The sequence below is a fragment of the Podarcis muralis genome, chromosome 9 (genome assembly GCF_964188315.1).
Source record: "Podarcis muralis chromosome 9, rPodMur119.hap1.1, whole genome shotgun sequence".
NCBI lineage: Eukaryota > Metazoa > Chordata > Lepidosauria > Squamata > Lacertidae > Podarcis > Podarcis muralis.
In genome coordinates, this window is record NC_135663.1 from 73658799 (window position 1) to 73679609 (window position 20811).

Below are 20811 nucleotides of genomic sequence, written 5' to 3' on the forward strand. Positions count from 1 at the left end.
TTCCCTATGGGCTTGCTTCGCAAGACGGAAACGTCTTGCAGGTTTGTTTCCTTTTTCTTAACACCGTTAATACAGTTGCGACTTGACTTCGAGGAGCAACTCATAGCACGCGGTGTGGTAGCCTTTTTTTGAGGTCTTTAAAGCTTTTCCGAAACTTTCCCGACACCGTGCTTCGCAAGACGGAAAAAATCGCAAGATGACAAAACTCGTGGAACGAATTAATTTCGTCTTGCGAGGCACCACTGTATATATCCCCCCCCCCAAAGTATATTTTACCTAAAAGGTATTTTGTATTTCTGCAAACCTTGGCACTCCCAAGCCACCTGACATCTTCCTCTTATGGTGCTTTTTTGGATCAGCACTTGGAAGACTGAGATTGCTATTAGTACACAGCAAGTGTTTGGGTCAGCTTCAGAGAAAGTCTTGTGCTATTCTGGACTATTCTGGATCAAAAACGTAGATTATTCCCATTTCCAATTGTAACTCACTACACAAACCCTAGTTATGGTGGGGGCTGCCCCTTAAGCAAATACTGGTATGCATGTATCTCACCCATGTCTAGTTCTCTGTCTAGCCAGGCCACCACAGAGGAAAAGTATTACAGTGTAACTGGCCAAACAATCACAGCAGGGGAAGTTGAATCTTTGGGTGAATAATGTGGAATATAAGTGTTTTACAAACCACGTATTCCTAACTCAAAATAAACATACATTTTGAGTTAGGAATACATGGTTTCTAAAACAGAATTCCAGATAAGGATTTTGAAATCCTTATATGAACAATAGACTACCAATTTAGCTAGCAAAGGAGTTTACTAAAAGCTTAATTCAAATTTTTGCTAAAAACAATATTTAACAGAATGATACTTACAACCGAACGAGATTTGCAAGTTCTTTAAATATATCCGCATTCAGGCATCCTATTTGGTTGTTTGTTAGGTCTCTGTTCAAAACGAAAAAAGACCCCCAAAATGCTTCATTTCACCATGTAACATGTAACTCATAATTTAATTCAAGTAATTTTAATTCACCCAAAAAAATCAGTAATCAAAACCAGAATTTAGACTGTGATCAAGCAAGCCCCTTGGAATTCAATATGAGTTACTTCTGCATAGACATAGTTGGACTGCTCTGTAAGGCACCAAATTTAGGGGTGTCCATTTGAATCTTAGCTAAAATGACATAGATAAGAAAGTCCTGGTCATTCAGTATGTCAGATTTGCAGGGAAGGACTAATATCTACTCAGAAGTCCCACTGAGTTCACTCAGGCCAGTTCCTAGGTAAGTATGTATGTCTTAAAACACACAATTTTTCTGAATATAATAATGGAGGGAGAGAAGAGCACTGCATTATTTTCTTTTTAAAAAATAAAATAAAATGCCCAAGCACCTTATGATTTCTGTACCTTCTCAGATCAACCTTTTTTTAAAAAAGATGGAGCAACAAGAACTGCATACAGTACGCTAGAGCAGTGAACAGTATAGATTTAAACAACAGTAATATGACATTGCAAAGAAAGAGGTCTTGTGCCTATGGCTTAAGGGCTTTTTTAAAAGATCAGAGAAGCTTTAGTTCAGACTACATTTAAATTGCTACTTTCTGACATTCCATTTAATTCCAGGTTAACAAATGTAAATACTTACAGTCTTTTTAGAGATGAAAGTCCTACAAAAGCTCCTGGATCTATAGTGCTAATGAGATTGTTCTTAAGGTCCCTGTTTAAAAAAAGAAAAAGAAAATTTCCAAAGTGTACGGATTACGATAGAAAAGTAGTAGTATGACTAAATTTAAAAGGTGGATAACCACTTTATAATATAACACAGGTGGGGGGAAATTAAATACCCACTTTTTGATTTAAATATTTTGTTCTGAGAAATGGGTTAGCATGAAATTCTTCCACTGATTTTCAGCTTAAGTTACAAATGTTGATACCAGCCTTAGTCACTGTTTTTTATGGTGACATTTCTTCCATTATCCTGACTCAATGTTAAAGAACCTGAACCTGAGCTGAGTTAGAAGCAGAAAACTCTTTTTTTAAAAAAAGCCAAAGGATTTAATCTTTCCCCACATGAGCAAAATGCCTGCATACAGAGGGGTCTCCAAAAGGCTTAACAAAGCTTTGCCATCTCCTTCCAACAGCACATCTTTGGAACACATGCAGTTTTACACAAGGCTTCCTCGACTAAAGCTTGGACAGGTGAGAGAGAGAGAGAGCGCGAGAGAGAGAGACTGTCAACATCCCATTACCTCCGATAAATCCCTGGTGTGCATCCACACTTGTGCAGGTACAAAGGCAAGAGTGGAAAAGCAAATCTGTTCTTCCCTACTGGGATTCTTACACCCAGATTGAAAAAAATTGTGCCCAAAGAGTTTAGATCTAATTTGAAACAAAAGCTCTCTCTCAATGACAAATAAAATAAATTTCATGTCTGAAAACCAGAATTCTTTTTTGCTCTTACCTTGAGATCAATAATATACACAGAATAAAAAATATATTATGTCTGATTACTCCAGAAATCTTATTCAAGAGATGAACACTGGGTTTTCATTACCTTGATCATCTAACTCATCACTAAACAACACGAGGTACTCACTTTCTCCCCATATCTCAGTGCTGCTCACTGGTGCCAAACTGCACAACAATAATGAAGTTATAACTGTCAGATTAATAATTCTATGTAAGATATTGGACAAACACTTTAGGACTGGGGTGAGGGTTCCTTTATGACACCAGTAAACTTTATTCATGCACCTTTGTTCCACATAGGTAACCTAATCTGTAGGTTAGATTATATTATATATAGGGCTGCCTCAGAAGAGAGTTTGGAAACTTCAGCTGGTGCAGAATTTGGTGACCAGCTTGCTCACTGGGGCAAGATGGTTTGAGCACATTACACCAATCCTGGCCCAACTGCACTGACTGCCAATTACTTTCCAGGCCCAATTCAAAGTGCTGGTGCTGACCCATGAAGTGTCAATACTTCAAGGACTGATTCTCCCCATATGAACCTACCCGGACCCTGCAATCATCATCTGAGCTCTTCTTTGTGTGCGCCTCCTCAAGAGATCTGGAGGGTGGCAGCACAAGAATGGGCCTTGTTCTGTGGTGGCTCCCCACATGTAGAATGCCAGGGAGGCTGATTACGTATCTTTAGGCTCCAGGCAAAAAGGTTTCTCTTCGGCCAGGCTTTTGGCTGATTAATATTCTATGGCTTTTTAAATGTGTTTGTGGGAAGGAGGTTATTTGTTTGTGTTTGCTTAATTATGTATTTTGTATTCTTATTTTATATTTTTCTGTTGTGAACCACCCTGGGATCTTTGGATGAAGGGCAGTATTCAAATTTAATAAAGAATGATGATGATGATGATCTTCTGATAGTGATCTTTAACATTATACTGTGGTTTCACCTCCAAGACAAAATGGTTTCACCGGCAAGACAAAATATTGAGTAAAGTTTATCAGAGAAAGCAAAATAGTAAATAGAAGCTTTGGGGAAATGATGGTAAAGCATGACAACAGCAAACACTCTTCAATAAAAACTCAACTGGGACTTAAGGAAGAATTAAAGTAGACTGGGATGAATAACTGGCAGGGCTACCCAAATACAGCCTTTTTGGGGATGCTGTTTGACCCCAAACTTGCCAACTAAGAGTCAAAAGGGCTCTGTGAAGCTATGTCCTTAGGATACAGCTTCCTGAAAAGTGAATCTAGATGCTGACCTGGACCACAGAGAATCAAGCCTAGAACAACATACAAATTCCCAAGCACCATAGCAAATAACACATTTTAAGGTTAGTACTGTATTCTGCATCAAAAACATCTGTTGACATGCTGCAAAGATGCACTTTGGAGGTTTACAGTCTCTCTCAGCAACTGCTGCAGTTCCTAAAATAGATAGCAGTCACTTCCCACTTGAACAAGCTACTAAGTGAAGCAACATGTATTCAGACAATCAATTAATGAAAGCTCCTGGATATATGTTTATAAGCTCCTAAAGAGATCATTGGAACTGCCAAAGTTTGTAAAATGCCACATTTATACCCATTGGCTGCAATTCAACACAACATTAGGCATGCCTAAGCTCAATGATTAGAAGGGACTTAAGTGCATAGCTCTGTGCTTGATTATGCTCATCATGTTTGAGCCACAAAACGACAGCATATTTATTTATGTTCTACATTACTTTCTGGTTCTAAGGAAAATGTGGTATTTGGGATGAACACAAAATGAAGGAAATGTTAAATCCTTTCCTCAAATACCTTTCAGCTCCTGTTGAACTGCATAAGGAGACTACAGGGCTGTGCTGCATGCAAAAGGTATTGGATTCAATCCTTGGGAATCCCAGTTAGGGCTGGGAATGGCTTCTATCTGAAACCATGGAAAGCTGCTGTCTCTCAGTGTGGACAATGCTGAACCAGAAAGACCAGTCATCTGACTTGATATAAAGCAGCTTTCTGTGTTCTAATGAATAGAAAGAAGTAGGGCTATTGTGTGTATAAGAAGCTCAAGGAACATGGAGGCGGGATCTTGAAGAGAGCACATGGAGGTGCATACAAACTCTCATTCTGTGTAACAGCTAATTAAGTACTTAAACGTCCTGTGCGATGATAGACCATTTCTCCATCTGTACACCTGACTTAACTTTGGCTTCAGGAAAGCAACAGAAGGTTGCCTTGCCCCTCAATTGCAGCTTGGGAGTAAGCCTCAATGAATCCAGTGGGATTTGCTTCCAAGTAAACGTGTACTGAATAAAGCTTTAAATAGGAGCATCCTGAATCGAAAATTGTTTTAGGAAGTGATTAAAAAGCAATTTCAGCAATGCTGCAGAAGATCAGGAGCCATTTTAAACAACATTAAACAGGAAGACATGGCTAACCAAAGGGTATAATTCAGAATAGGACTTACTTTTGAGTAAATGTATTTATGATATCTTTGCATTGCCAATCCCAACTCAATAATGCCCATTTACTTTTGCTTTGCTGTGGGGATGATGGTTTACAAACTTGCAGCAAATACGACTTTTAGGTGCAGTGTGAATCCAAAGTTAGAATTCCACTTGCAGCCTCACTGCACAAAAGCAGCATTTCCGTGCTGCTAAAGGGCCTTAGGAGGCAGTGAACATTAAAACAATCCTATCTGTCTGCAACCTGTCTTCTCAATGCTCACTCAGTCCTCAATTACTTTAGACAAATTTTTCCTTTATGCTCCGAATACTTCCCCCACTCCTCCCCCAAAAGAAAAACAAAATAATTTAGAGTAGTTCTTTACCATTTAGAAATATTACTGGAATATTTAAAGTTTTTAAGTTACAACCTTAATTAAACGCAGTAGAAGAGAATTCTAGATTTTTTTGCACTGCAAGAAAAACTGTTCCCATCTCTCAAAAAGTTAACACACTCAAAATGTGATTATGGAAATATATATATACACATTACTATTGTAGTGAGGGCATCATCATCAACAGCATAGTTTCACTGTGTGACTATTCTAGGTGCCTAAGAAAAGTTTAAATATTTGTTTCTAAATAAAAAATAATAAAAAGGCTATCCCTCACTGCATTGCACTGCACACTTCTTTTGAAACTCTAGGAAATTTTATAAGTAGGCTGTGATTTGCCATGTGGCACTGCCATTCAAAAGACAAAAATTTAGCTGGGTGTACCTAAGCCCTTGGATGCACCTACTGAAAGTTCTTTAAATCTTTCAATCCTTGCTATTATTTATATTGCACCTAAGAGCTTTACAGCAAACATGACTGGAATTGTACTCGTAAGTTTATTTCCACGAGAGAAAGTAAATTAAATTTGTGATGTTGTACTGTGTTTTAACTATTTTTGTTGGGAACAGCCCAGAATTGCAGGGGCAACGCAGTCAGATGAGTGGCATCATCATCATCATGGCAACTTATTTATAAGTAAGCATTGATAGAATAATATGCTAGAGTTATATGGAAATAGCTTCTTTATTTCTTATTACATTTGAAGCAATTAGTTTTGTATTTATTATACATTCAGCAGGAAAACTATTCAGCCAAGTATATTAACTTCTGGGGTATTTTAATGTTGTTGTTGTTGTAGTTTAAAAAAAAACCCTCAAATATAGTTAGAGAGGTGAATTCTCCCTCCCCTCCATTACATCTCCTTCCGCATTATAATACTTAAAACATAAAAGGGGGAGCAGGACTTACAATCTTTCAAGAAGGCTTAATCCAGCAAAGGAACCATTCTTCAATTCTGTTATCTTATTGTTGCTCAGAATTCTGTAAAACAAAATAATGTAAAAACATTACACTATTACCCTTTTCAAACAATTGCAGCAGCATTAGAGTAAATGTTTGTGGTTTTCCATCTTATACTGCTTAAAATAATGCTTTACAGCAGAGCTTTCCAAACTTTTCATATTGGTGATACACTTTTTAGACATGCATCATTTTGTGACACAGTAATTCAGTTTTACTAGCAAACCAGGGGTTAAACTAGCTGCTTCCCAGGCCCGGGAGGAGTGTGGGGAGTGTATGTGCAACACACCTACACACTGCAGTGACACTATCTTGTCATGACACACAGTGTGGAAAGCTCTGCTTTACAGAATTGGCCCCCTAAGTTATTGGTCTTGAAGCTAAGTTGCAAAAACTCTTGCACACCCTAGTCTGTTACATTAGATATGCATGCATTAGATATAGTTCCTTGGATCAAAATTAGAATTCCAAGTAAGCCCTTTTTCAAGTGTGCAAGAAATAAGGAGAAAATGAGGTAGACAGATTGTGAGCATTGGGTCTCACTGAGCTTGTTCATCTCTAGTGCCAAGGCAGACCATGGACACAGGTGGCACTGTGGTCGAAACCACCAAGCTTGCCAATTGTAAGGTTGGCAGTTTGAATCTGCATAACAGAATGAGCTCCCATTGCTTTGTCCCAGCTCCTGCCAACCTAGCAGTTCAAAAGCATACCAGCTTGAGTAGATAACTAGGTACCGCTGCAGTGGGAAGGTAAATGGTGTTTCCGTGCACTCTGGCACTTGTCACGGTGTCCCATGCACCAGAAGCAGTTTAGTTATGCTGGCCAGATGACTCAGTAAAGCTGTCTGCTGACAAATGCCGGCTCCCTTGGCCTGAAAGTGGAAATGAGTGCCACAGCCCATAGCTGAAGTTGACTGGACTTAATCGTCTAGGGGTCCTTTACTTTTAGTGCGAGGCCATGAGAGTGATAGTTCTCTGGACTGATTTGCCTTAATATGTTATCCGAACCTGGACTTGAGGTTTGTCTCCTCCAGACAAACCACAAGTGGCAAACCTTGGTGACAGCGGAGCCTGGATTTTGAAGACATGCTAAGCCAAACCACAGCTCAGCTCATAGAATCCCTGGAGGAGCAAAGAAGCTGCAGCCTTCAGGAGCCCACACATTAATGGTAAACTGTACTTTGACTTACCATTAATGTGCTCTCTCTCCCTCACTTTTTTCTTTAAATCTATATAGTGATTTATTGTTTTAAAAACAAACAAACTTCTAAACAGTTACAAAAGTAACAAAACAATAAAAGTATCAGTAAGAAAGTATATACGGCATTCAATATATGAAATAAAAGCTAACAATAGCTTAAAAGAGATAAAACAGATGTAACTTCTACATGTCTGGATAGGTTTGCCTACCAGGCATGGCCAAGCTTGGCCCTCCAGCTGTTTTGGGACTACAATTCCCATCATCCCTGACCACTGGTCCTGTTAGCTAGGGATAATGGAGTTGTAGTTACAAAACAGCTGGAGGGCCAAGTTTGGCCATGCCTGGACGAAAGTGTTAAGCAAGTGCCCAAAGGACTACAGCCTTTCTGTTTTCAATAGGAGGGGGAGTTTCAAAGTGTAGATGCTGTCACACTAAGATCAATTTCTTACAAGTGCAGAATGGGTCATATGTGGTACCTGTAACAGTGCCAGTTCTGCAGATAGGAAAGCAATATCACAAGTAGACTGGTCCCAAGCTGTTAAGGGCTCTTTATATCAACACCTTGAATTTGGGCCAGTAGCAAAGAGGCAAGCAGTGAGCAGAGGTGTCAAGAGGCTGACAGGGTCTCACAGTGCTGCAGCATTCTGTACTAACTGCTGCTTCTTATAAACATAATAAAAAGAAAGCATTTAAACTATCTGGGAAAACATCTTGACTATTTTTGTAGGCAAGATCTATCCAGTTAATATGCAAACAGTTTAATGTTAACTGGAGTTCAAATAATATTAGCTAACACAAAACAGTATATAAAGACACTTGCAAATATGATATTGGTCACTCAGGAAGTACCCCCTTATGATACATACAAACACTGAAACATGTTTAATAGTCTGCCTATGTTCACTGTTTGTGATGCGACATAGGAATCAGCTGCTTAAAAGGGGAAAAAGAATTCTGTATGACTGATAAGAGTCCCTTATGTGAATCAAAGAAGCTTTTTGGATGCCAGCCATTATTAATAACAGTAAATACTTCCTATCATAATATGAAAGGTTATCCTAAGAGGATATGCTACCATCTGTACAATCATGAAATATCTTTCCTACAGAAAACAGTGGCCACACTGAAAGCTTTCTGAAGTGTAAGTAAATATTTTTCTGGGGAAAGTTCCAGGGAACACTGTGAAAGAAACACTTGACAAAGAAAAACCCTCAAAGAGTTGCACAGTATTGCTTTAAGCACCATCTGCAGATGTTTTGACAGTATAAACTGTTCTAAGCTCCGTCCTCTGTCAAGGTACTTCTATATATAATATATTTTCAACAGATTGTTGCTGAACATTTCACCTTGTACAGCACTGAAGCCTCCAACCCGGGGGAGGGGGGGATTATACACCACACACTGAGAAAATAAAGTACAAAGTAGAAGACCATTACTTTTTAATGAGACCTTTGAAAACGTACAAGATTCACTTTTTATTATCTGCATTTCATGAGCCAACTAAGTAGCAACTTTATGCTGAGGCTTTGCAGAAGTATGATTAACAGCATTAATGCAAGCAAATATTGACAGAGCATAATTAGATATAATTTTAAAATGTGGGGCCTATTTATTACACTTTAATATTGCCTTTCCACCAAGCACTTTAAGATGGAGTGTACAATTCCCTTGTTCTGCACTTTTAGCCTCAAAACCACCCTGCCTAACTACAAAGCTTACTAGAGATGGGCTGAGACACAGTGACTAGCCCAAGTCAGTCAGCTTTCTGCCTGGCTCTGACTCTGCACTTGCCTCTGGCCTTTTGATTCTTATCTGTCTATTGTCTCCTGCCTTTTGTTCCTAGTTCACCTGATCCAATGTGAACTTAACACCAGTTGCATCCTGTCTAGAACCTAGGCCAAGACCTGACAAATCCTGACAGTCTGCTCAATTACAAAGGCAGAAAGTTCATTTAAATTAACTGGTAGTGTGTTACCTCAAAATGATCAAACCACAAACATCAAGTCTAGACAGCAGAATCCTGCCTCCTCATACCCCCCAACCTTTTCCAGTTGGCTTCTTTCTTTTGGTAAGGCAAATAAACTGGCTTTATTTTTACAAGTTCGAACATTTTACAACCATATAGCAAACTAAAAAAAAGATGTACTCAAAGTAATTTTGGAGAACAAAATGCAAATATGGTTTTATTACTACAATTACTACTAATATAAAGATTCTATAATGGAAAAAATACTAACCATAATTGAATTATATGAATGGCTAGCATATACATAATATAGCTCTGGAATGAAAAGTATTGAATTTCTCTGTTTTGATAGTGGACTGCCTCTTAAGCAGTAGTTAGGAAAAGACAGGACTGTTAACACCATGAGATGCTGGAAAAACAAAAGGAACTTTTCACTATACAGTATACGTAAGGATCTCTGACAGATATTTCCACCCTTAAAAGGTGGAGAGATTGTCTTACTCTGGAAGGTAAACAGGAAGACTGGTTCAACTCTAGCACTTTAAAAGTATGGTAGGACACAAAGCTGCAAAAAGCTGTACAAACAAGGCTTCTGCAGGTCACCCAGAGTATTTGGTTCCAGGCAAAACAAACTATGTTGCACTTAACAGATACAGTGGAACCTCGGGTTGCGAACGTGATCCATGCGGGAGGCATGTTCACAACCCGCAGTGCCGCATCTACGCACATGTGTGACATGATTCAGCGCTTCTGCGTATGCGCAAAATGTGATTTAGCGCTTCTGCGCATGCACGAGCGCCGAAACCCGGAAGTAACCCGTTCCGGTACTTCCGGGTTTTGGCGTGTCTGTAACCCGAAAACGTGCAACCCACAGCGATCGCAACCCGAGGTGTGACTGTACAGGTTAAAATCCTTGTTCATTCACAAAGCTCAGAGCCAAGATAGATCGCATAAAGGACTTGATGATTGTATGTTTATTTAGAAGTAGCCCTGAGATCCCCAAAATGACGTTGAAACAGCAAGGTGTGTGCGCGTGCGTGCGCACCCACATACACACACTCTCTCCTTCCATGATGTTTCCCCAAACTAAACTGCCCTCCCTCCCGCTATCTGCCATCCTACAGGGAACATACATGTTTGCGGGACTGAGAGCTTGAGTGCTGGCACAAAAGGGCACCTTGTCCTCTTGCTAAAGCCTGAAGAAAAGTTGCATCACGACTTGAGGAAAGCCCATTTGTGGCAAAGCTTCAGGTCACCTCCCAAGGGCCACCAGATTCATCTTGCCTTTCCCATACCATCAACTGCATTGCTTCACTTTCCTGGAATGCTGCTTTAGCCATTGGAGTAGCTGCAGTGGGATGTGGCATCATGCTGCGAACCTACTTCTATCCATATATTTTGGGTTGTTTTGTGAATGGATTTGTTATGAAGAAAATTCAAGGCATGAAGAGGAATTTAATACCATGCCGTTACAAATGTTCTGTCAATGCAAGTATTTCTGCTTGCCTGGTAGAACAATCTCCCCTCCGCTCCCCTCACACTGTTTTGATTCAATTTGGGGAGAGCAGGGGTGCCACCCCACCGTGCTAGCAGAAGTTCTTGAACAGGCTTCCACTAGTGGGAACAGTTAGCTGAATCCAGCCGGTGGATTTTATGTCCGCTTTGGGGCATAGCTCCTACCCCATCCCAAACCCCTGGTAGTTTTTGGGATTCCAAGCAACTCAATATCCTAGCAGGCCACTTAATATCTAGTAATGATAACACTTGATGGGGAAGTGGATGGCAAGAGTATCAAATGTCTTTACAAAACATGCTGTTTTGTTTGTAAATCCTCTGGAAAACCATCTCTCAAAGGACCTGTTGATGGCATTTTACCATTGTACTGTGGAGAGTGTATTAACTTATGGTCTGTGTGCGTGGTTTTGGAGCTGCAAGGTCAAGGAAAAAGCAATGCTGTCCAGGGTTGTAAAGACTGTGGAGAGAATTGGGTGCACTCTTCCCACCTTGGATCAAATCTATGCTTCCAGGTGCCATAAGAAAGCTGCAGAGATAGCGCAGGATAGTACGCACCCCGGAAATGATCTCTTTCAGCTTCTGCCTTCTGGAAGAAGGTACAGGGTTATAAAGACTAGGACTAGCTGCCTGAGAGTTTTTAGGGGGTTAACCAGGTTGGGATAGCAGGCTTGTTGGGTTTTGAATGTTTTATGTAGATTTTTCAATTTCATTGTTCTGTATGGGACAATGACAATAAAGATTATCGTATCGTATCGTAATTATGCTATGTATTTTTGTGTTTTTATATTGTAAACCGCCCTGTGATCCTTGGATGAACGGTTGTATAGAAATTTAATAAATAAAATATAATCAAGTCAGCTAAATAGAAAATAAGGAACTGAAGGGTGAATATCTTCAATTGTTGTTTCACAGAACAGTTTCCTGGTCATTTCAAATTCAATAAGAAAGTAGTAAAGCAGTGGCTGTTTTGTAATAAAACTGTTCATTTGTATATATAAAATGTTAGTTTTCATTATTCTTTTAATGCAGATTTTTTTTGTTCTATGGGCTAGAGTTCATAAGGTTTAAGAAACTACATTCCTTTTTTTGGGGGGGGGGAATAATGTCTGAATTTTAAGTTGGAAAATATTGCAAAATGACAATCAAATTAAAATCTGTAGTTCATGGTATTGTTCCAACTAGATATTTATCAGTCTTTATGAGAACCACATATCCAAGGTTAGAGAAGGTAACCAACTATACATTTGAGGCTTTATATTTTTCACTAGTGGTACTAATTTTTGAATACCTCCCTGCTGGCATAGAGAAGACCTCGCCTGTACTGGCAATCTGCAGACTCTTAAAGGTACATCTATTTAGGTGAGTGTTCCCTTTCCCTTGATCTTCCTGATCCAACTGTTATACCTGCTCTTTTAACTGTTATGCTTTTTGATGCATTTTTTTAATTGTGCGTTTTAAATACATATGGCTTTTATAATTGATTTTATTCTTGTAAACTGCTTAGTAGCCATTCTGTCATGCAAGTGAGGTATAAATTAATTAATTAAAAATAAATGAAAAACTCTCACAGCCCTAATTAGGGCTGGTACTCAACTTGATGACTACAAAAAAACTGTTTGGAACCTCTGAAATTTGATCTTTTGGAGTGGCTGGAGATGGTTCTTTCACAAGAGCTGCTTTGTTAGATCAATCCCAAGAGTCCTTCAATTTCCTGCAGCAGCTAACCAAATACTTTTCAGAAGCTTACACAGTACGATGGTGGGAAGTATCCAGTTGTTTGTCTCCACCATACAGTACTCCGGGAATACAGATTCTAATCTAGCCACTGACAGATCTATTCTCTCTGAATTTGTCGAATCCCCTTTTTTTAAGAGCCATTTAAGCTTGCGGCTTTCACTATATCCTGTGGCAATGAACTCCCTGAGTTAATTATATGTTATATGAAGTACTTCCTTCTGTCTTTCCTGTATCTACTGTCAAACAATTCCATTTGATGTATCGCATTCTATTATTCAAAGGGAAACTCATTCACACTCTACACCATTCCTTCTTTCCCAGTATCTTACAAGCCTTAGCAGTCATGTGATCACCTAAAAGTTGTGTCCTGTAAAGCATTACCAAAGTAGTAGGAACACTTGCCAGAACCAACAATGAAATCCATCCTCTAGACAATCCTATAAACAAGTGGCAGTCTTTCCCAATTCTAAACAAGTTATACACACCATATATATTCCAAATGTACCTCTTGCTCAGGAGCTTATTTTATTAGTAGCGTGAACAAATATAGACATTATCTTAAAACTTAAAGGCCTAGTAGTTCATGGCATTCACTCCAAAACCATTTTTATTACAGTGCCATTCTCCTCCTGCCATAAAGAAGAGTTACGCTTAACACAATCAACCTCTCAACATAAATGACCAATACAATGCCTGTATCAATTATTGGGTGTCCTATTGCAGTCAGGCAAACAAGGTGAGCTTTGTATTTTTCTGCCACAAATATCTAGCAACAGACACCAAATGTTGCCATTACTACAGTGTTAAATTTGGCCAAATTTTAAATTGGCATGAAATGTAATTTCAGATGTAATGGACACAGAAATCTCTTTCTGCGTGATTTATGGAGATTCTTTGATACAGAACTTACATCGTTCTGCATAGAACATAAAAATTAGCTGCCAAGAGCTACATCACTATTATTTTACTTCATATGCCATCTCCCTATGCCTGCCAAGTCCCCTCAACACAAATATATAAGATGTAAACTCCAAGTTGATATTCTGGCAGTCACTGTAATGAATAGATCTGTAAAGGTTACCAGTGTGTTAAGATGTTGCTTATATGTTATTACCTAGAACTTCAAACATTTCCAATAGCTCCTGACTTTTCTTTGGTTATGGAATAATATCCCATACTGCCTCTTTGAAATGGATCTTGCACTTAAAAAATAGTAACTTGAATATTAAAACAGATAATTAAAACATGTTTAAAAATAAGCTTCACTGTGATGTAACAGGTATATAGGATAGACAAGGTCTCTTTAGCTTTTACAGACCTAGGACCCACTTTTAACCCAAATGTGCATTTGAGGACCCAATTCTTAATCTTTTACCATATATTTGAATACTGGTAGTGTTCCTGTTGTGACCCACCTTGAAACAGGCTGTGACCCACTGGTGGGTCCTGATCCACCAATTGAAGACCAGTGGCATAAACAATGTTTATAAAATTGACAAAACCTTAGCATGCTTATTTTCTCATTTATCTTTCCTATCCTAAAACTTTAAAAAACTGTTTAAAATACAACAAGTTTTTTAAAAATGCATAACCATAGCACTTGTTGTCCTTAATTAAGCTAGTCAATATATTCCTAAGCAACCAAACATTTTAGAACCTCCTAAATTTACGATATATTGGAAATCTTCTCATTATTCTAAGCATTGTGGCTGTCTCCTTTCTTCTAGCCTCACAAGAATGCTGTGAGGTAGTTAGACATATTATATCCATTATGCTGTGATACTTAATTGTTCAGAGAATATGCATTTGAGTTCTGGATGTTGGTGGCAAACCAAAGACGACTGGTGATCACCCTCATTCGGTAAGCTACCAAAAGATTGGGACGAAGAGGGGGCTTGTGCTTTAACATTAAGTGAGTCATACCAGTGGCATCTCTGTTTATTTGCTTTTCTTTTCTAACTGAAAAGATAGTGAAAGAAGGAGAAAATGGGAAAACAGAAACAAGACAAACGTATATGGCAATATATTGATATCAGGCAGATGCCTTCATTGTATTCTTTTTTGTGCCTGCTGAAGATATTCTTATTTAGACAAGCCTACCCAGATATTTAGAAAAACTGTACAAGTTTTAATTTGTTTTAGTCCATTTCTATTGCATTTTTAACATAGTTGAATGTTTCAAATTACGATTGAAAAATATTTTTGGTTTTTTTTTATTCTTTTCCTCTTTTTGTAAACAGCTTTGAGAGGCTGTCACCACCACCACGATCAAGTGCTATATAAATTTTACAAACTAACTAAAATAAATATTATTTTTTTTAAAAAAAAATGAACAAAAGGCTGCTGGGTGGTACTTTTGGTTCGATGCAGCATAGGCAAAGGCGTTCTTAGAATGCTCATGTACCTGCAGGAAAGCCATTATTTCCTAAAAAGCACTGTGAGTGAGGTGTGAATTGGGAGGAAGAAAAGAATGAAGATGTTGCTATTTACTTTATTTTCAAAGTGCATGTGCAAAAGAGTGTTACTGCATCATTTACTACAGGAAGACCAGGCATCTTCCATACATCCCTTTTCCTGTATATTGCCTTTCCATAGTGAGAAACCATGCTCAAGTGGGAAGGAAGAGGTTGTTATTTACTTTATTTACAAAGTGCTTGCATGAAAGAGCATTATTACACTGTGTGACAAAAAAACAATTATGAGGGGGAGACCAGGAATCTTCCATGGCATGCACACATTGCTTCGTCTGTATGCCACCTTTCCATAGCTAAAACGCCACGCTATGGTGTGAGGCAGATGGAGGGAAGGAAAGATGGTGTTATGGGGTTGTGCAAAAGATGGTGTTGTGGGGTTGTGAGAAGGAGCGCTGTTACACAGAGTGACAAAAACCAATTACAAGAGGGAGAGAGGACATCTTCCACACATCCTAGGGTTGCCATATTTCGAAGAGAGAGAAAAGACACATTTGCCGACTTACTATGGATCGCAATGGTGGCTCTCATTTTACTCACCCATGAAAAAGAGGACGCGCCCTGTAAAAAAAAGTACATAGGACAACCCCTAACATCTATATACTTCCCATTATCTGCATGCCGCCTTTCCATAGTCAGAAAGCAGGCTCCAGCATGAAGCAGGAGGCGGGAACGGAAGATCTTGTTATAGTCAGGAAGACCAAATTTTTAATAAGGAATGGGTAAAGTTTATAACTTATCTTAAAGGCCACTGTAAACAGTTAAAATCATTAGTAGGATTGGGATAGCACTTGCAGTTTAAAGTTGAATTCTGGGCATAATGGAAGTAAAGAGTTTGTATTATCAAAAAAGACGCGGGAAGAACTGGATAATAACAGGACCCACATAGGGAAGGGTGGAAGTCCAGGAGATTCCTGGAATTTTGTTTTTATGACTGAAGTTTGATGTATCTCTGTAACATTTTAAGTTGAAAAATCAAATAAATCTATATATACACAGTGGATGCTCGGTTTGCAAACCCATGCATCTGCGTGGGTTGCGATTTGGCGCATGCGTGACCGCCAAAACCTGGAAGTAACCCGTCAGTCCGGTACTTCCAGGTTTCAGCGGTCCGTAACCCAAAAAAATGCAACCTGAAGCGTCTGTAACCGGAGGTATGACACTGTGTGTGTGTGTGTGTGTATAGGTAAAAGGCAAAGGATCCCTGGACAGTTAAGTTCAGTCAAAGGCGACTATGGGGTTGCGGCGCTCATCTCGCTTTCAGGCTGACTAAACTGCTTCTGGTGCAATGGGACACCGTGACAGAAACCAGAGCGCACGGAAACGCCGTTTACCTTCCCGCCACAGTGCTACCTATTTATCTATTTATCTACTTGCACTGGAATGCTTTCGAACTGCTAGGTTGGCAGGAGCTAGGACAGAGCTCCCCTCCATTGCAAGGATTTGAACCACTGACCTTCTGATCTGCAAGCCCAAGGCTCGGTGGTTTAGGCCACAGCACCACCCGCATCACTATTATATATATATCTCTATATATATTAAAAGGAAGGTGTTGTTATAGGGCATGGGTAGGCAAACTAAGGTCCGGGGGCTGGATCCGGCCCAATCGCCTTCTAAATCCGGCCAGCGGACATTCCAGGAATCAGCATGTTTTTACATGAGTAGAATGTACCCTTTTATTTAAAATGTATCTCTGTGTTATTTGTGGGGCACAGGAATTTGTTCATTTATTTTTTTTTCAAACTATAGCCTGGCCCCCCACAAGGTCTGAGGGACAGTGGACCGGCCCCCTACTGAAAAAGTTTGCTGACCCCTGTTATACCCCCCACAACCACCCCAAAACACCCCACCACCTTTTTATCTGCACGCCGCCTTTGGCACAGCCCGAACCCACGCTGAAAAGGCGGCATGAAGGGAAGTGGAAAGGAATCATAAACAATGAGCCAAACACACGGGGGTAAAGAGCAGGGCCGAATCGATCAGTACTACTACTACTACTAATAATAAATTTTTATTTATACCCCGCCCTCCCCATATACTACCGAGAGGAGGAGAAAACCACAACGAATAATAATAATAATAATAATAACAACAACAACAATAATAATAAAGGGCCGAATCGATCAGTAGTACCGAGAGGAGAAAACCACACTGAATAATAATAATAATAATAGAGATGATAATAATAATAATAATAATAATAATAATAATAATAATAATAATAATAATAGAGATTTTAAAAAGAAGTCTCCATCGCAGGGACCCAATCCCACTCCAATAATAAGAATAGAGATTTTAAAAAGAAGTCTCCATCTCAGGGACCCAATCCCACTCCAATAATAAGAATAGAGATTTTAAAAAGAAGTCTCCATCTCAGGGACCCAATCCCACTCCAATAATAAGAATAATAGAGATATTAAAAGAAGTCTCCATCGCAGGGCCCCAATCCCACTCCCAGCAGACCCCGGCCCTCCCCCAAGCCCTTTCCTCGGCGTCGCTTACTCACAGGGTGACCGTCCTGTTGGGGAGCCCGCCGGGGTCCGGGACGCGGGCCAGAGCCAGGCTGCTGCAGACCACCTTCCCTCCCACTCCCGCTTCGGCCGGCGGAGAAGCCTTGCCGCTCCTGAGGCGACCGCCGCCGCCTCCTCCTCCGCCGTCCTGTTTGCAGCCTTCGGGCAGCCCTGAGGAGCCTCCGCCTCGGACCAGCGCCAGCGCCGCCGCCGCCAGCAGCACCAGCGGAGCTCCCCGGCTCGCCATGGCCGCCTCCCTCGAGGGGGGGGACCGCCCCGCCGCCGCCCCGGCGAGGGAGCCAGCGAGGCCTAGCGCCGCGGCAACCCGGCCGGGGCCGCCATGAAGGGATTTAACCGAGGAGTCGGCGCCAACGGCCGAACCGAATCCACACACACACACACACACACCTCACGCACGACGCCTCGCCCCGCGCGCGGGCACCAGGGCGCAGGCGCGGCCGGGGAGCACGCCGAGCACGCGCGGTGAAGCGTCTTGAAGCCGCCGCGGGTGCCCTGGCTCTGAGGAAGAAAGGGCAAGTAGAGACATAAGATTCACAGGGTTGTGATTTCGCCGCGGGCAGCAGGGCGCATGCGCGGCCGGGGAGGGCGCCGAGCACGCGCGGTGAGGCGCCCTGAAGCCGCCGCGGATGCCCTGGCTCAGTGGAAGGAAGGGCAAGTAGAAACCAAGAGTTTTGCTTGTATGGGACGATGCGGGTGTGTGTGTGTGTGTGTTTTTGTTCCAGTTTTGCAATTCCGTTTCTGGGCTGTTCTTAGCAAAGGGTACGGGTTGGTTTTGTTTTTTTAAAAAGGGTTTTCAAAACTGCTTGCCTTTTTCCATATTAAATTTGTATTCTTGCAATTTGCAGTTTCTATGCTGTTCTTAGCGGAGTTTGTGCGGGTTGGTTTTCGCCCATGGGAATTTTTTTAAGGGTTTTCGAAACTCTGCTTGTTTGTTTGGAAAATCTGTATACCTCCCTTCACCTGAAGATCTCAGAGCAGTTCACAGCATAAAAATACAAAATACATAATAAGAACAAGAACAAACCCATAACCCTCATTTCCCGTAAATAAGTTTTGCAGCTTGTCCATAGGTGGTGTTATATGGCCTTTTAAACTCCTGTTTTGTGTGCGTATGCACAAAAATTATTTTTGTTCATTGCTATATTGGTGCAGCAACAAAACCACCAGCATATTTGCAAAGGTAGGCAGGGTCAGGTATGTTGAGATTCCTGCATTGCAAGGCTTGGACTAGATGACCCTTGGGGTGCTTCCAACTCTACAATTCTGTGATTCTGTACATTTTTATGTTTTTATATGGTAAACCGCACCATGAACCTCAGATGGATGGCAGGTATAGAAATCTAATAAATAAAATTACAGTGGTACCTCGGGTTACAGACACTTCAGGTTACAGACTCCGCTAACCCAGAAATAGTACCTCGGGTTAAGAACTTTGCTTCAGGATGAGAACAGAAATTGCGCAGCGGCGGCAGTGGGTTTCAGGTTAAGAACGGACCTCCAGAATGAATTAAGTTCTTAACCTGAGGCATCATTGTGGTACCTCTGGATGCGAATGGGATCCGTTCCAGAGCCCCATTTGCATCCTGAAGCGAACGTAAGATGCGTCTGCGTGTGCGCGGGTCACGTTTCGCCGCTTCCGCGCATGAGCGTCTGCGCATGCGCGAGCGGTGAAACGTGGAAGTAATGCACTCTGTTAGTTCTGGGTCACTGCAGACCGCAACCCGAAAATATTTAAGCTGAAGTGTATTCATCCAGAGGTATGACTGTACAGTGGTACCTCGGATTAAGTACTTAATTCGTTCCAGAGGTCCGTTCTTAACCTGAAACTGTTCTTAACCTGAAGCACCAATTAAGCTAATGGGGCCTCCTGCTGCCACCGCGCCACCAGAGCACGATTTCTGTTCTCATCCTGAAGCAAAGTTCTTAACCCGAGGTACTATTTCTGGGTTAGCAGAGTCTGTAACCTGAAGCGTATGTAACCCGAGGTACCACTGTATAGTGTTTGGTTATGTTGTCCCTCTCCCCTCTTGATGTGTCATTTCCTCTTTCCCTCCCCTTTTTTATTTCCCTTCTTTCTTTTCCATGAGAATCATAGAATTGTTGAGTTGGAAGAGACCCCAAGGGACATCTAGTGCAACCCCCAACATCTCAACTGGATCATACATGGCATTCAACCTCTGCTTGAAAACCTCCAAGGAAGGAGAGTCCACCACCTTTCGATGGAGTTTGTTCCACTGCCAGACGACTCTTACTGTCAGAAAGTTCTTCCAGATGTTTAGCTGGAATCTCCTTTCTTGTAATTTGAATCCCTTGGTTCCCATCATACCCTCTAGAGCAGGAGAAAACAAGCTTGCTCCATTCTCCACAGCTATCATATTGCCTCTCAGTCTTCGCCTGTTCAGGCTAAAGGCAAAGGTAAAGGGACCCCCGACCATTAGGTCCAGTCGTGACCGACTCTGGGGTTGCGGCGCTCATCTCGCTTTATTGGCCGAGGGAGCTGGCGTACAGCTTCTGGAAGCCCTTCCTGTCCAGGCTAAACATATCCAATTCCCTCAACTGTTCCTCATAAGGCTTGGTTTCAAGACCCTTTATCATCTTGGTCGTCCTCCTCTGCAACCATTGCAGCTGCTTAAGGATGCTTGATATAGTATGGTTTTTGCTACACATTGTTACAACATAATAGTAATTACATTTTAATAATAATAATAATACAGTAGTACCTCGGAAGTCGAATGGAATCCGTCCTGGAAGTCCGTTCAACTTCCAAAACGTTCAGAAACCAATGCACAGCTTCCAATTGGTTGCAGGAAGCTCCTGCAGCCAATCGGAAGCCATGGAAGTAGCGTTGGATGTTTGGGTTCCAAAGAACATTCACAAACCGGAACACACACTTCCAGGTTTGCAGCGTTCAGGAGCCAAATCATTCAACTTGCAAGGCATTCAGTAATACAGTGGTACCTCGGGTTACATATGCTTCAGGTTACATACGCTTCAGGTTACAGACTCCGCTAACCCAGAAAGAGTGCTTCAGGTTAAGAACTTTGCTTCAGGATGAGAACAGAAATCGTGGTCTGGCGGCCCGGCAGCAGCAGGAGGCCCCATTAGCTAAAGTGGTGCTTCAGGTTAAGAACAGTTTCAGGTTAAGTATGGACC

At 41.1% G+C, this 20811-nt stretch overlaps 1 protein-coding gene across 1 annotated transcript in view; it reads right to left on the reverse strand.

The window, feature by feature from the left end:
- The window catches only part of ADGRA3 (adhesion G protein-coupled receptor A3), a 42647-nt gene extending 24589 nt beyond the window's left edge, over positions 1-18058 (reverse strand). The window contains exons 1-4 of the mRNA XM_028743300.2: positions 17634-18058; positions 6188-6259; positions 1644-1715; positions 871-942 (exon numbers count right to left, since the gene is read on the reverse strand). Of these exons, the coding sequence (XP_028599133.2) occupies positions 871-942; positions 1644-1715; positions 6188-6259; positions 17634-17884 (467 nt within the window). The 5' untranslated portion in view covers positions 17885-18058. The remainder of the gene's footprint in view (positions 1-870; positions 943-1643; positions 1716-6187; positions 6260-17633) is intronic.
- Between the last annotated feature and the right edge of the window lie 2753 nt (positions 18059-20811).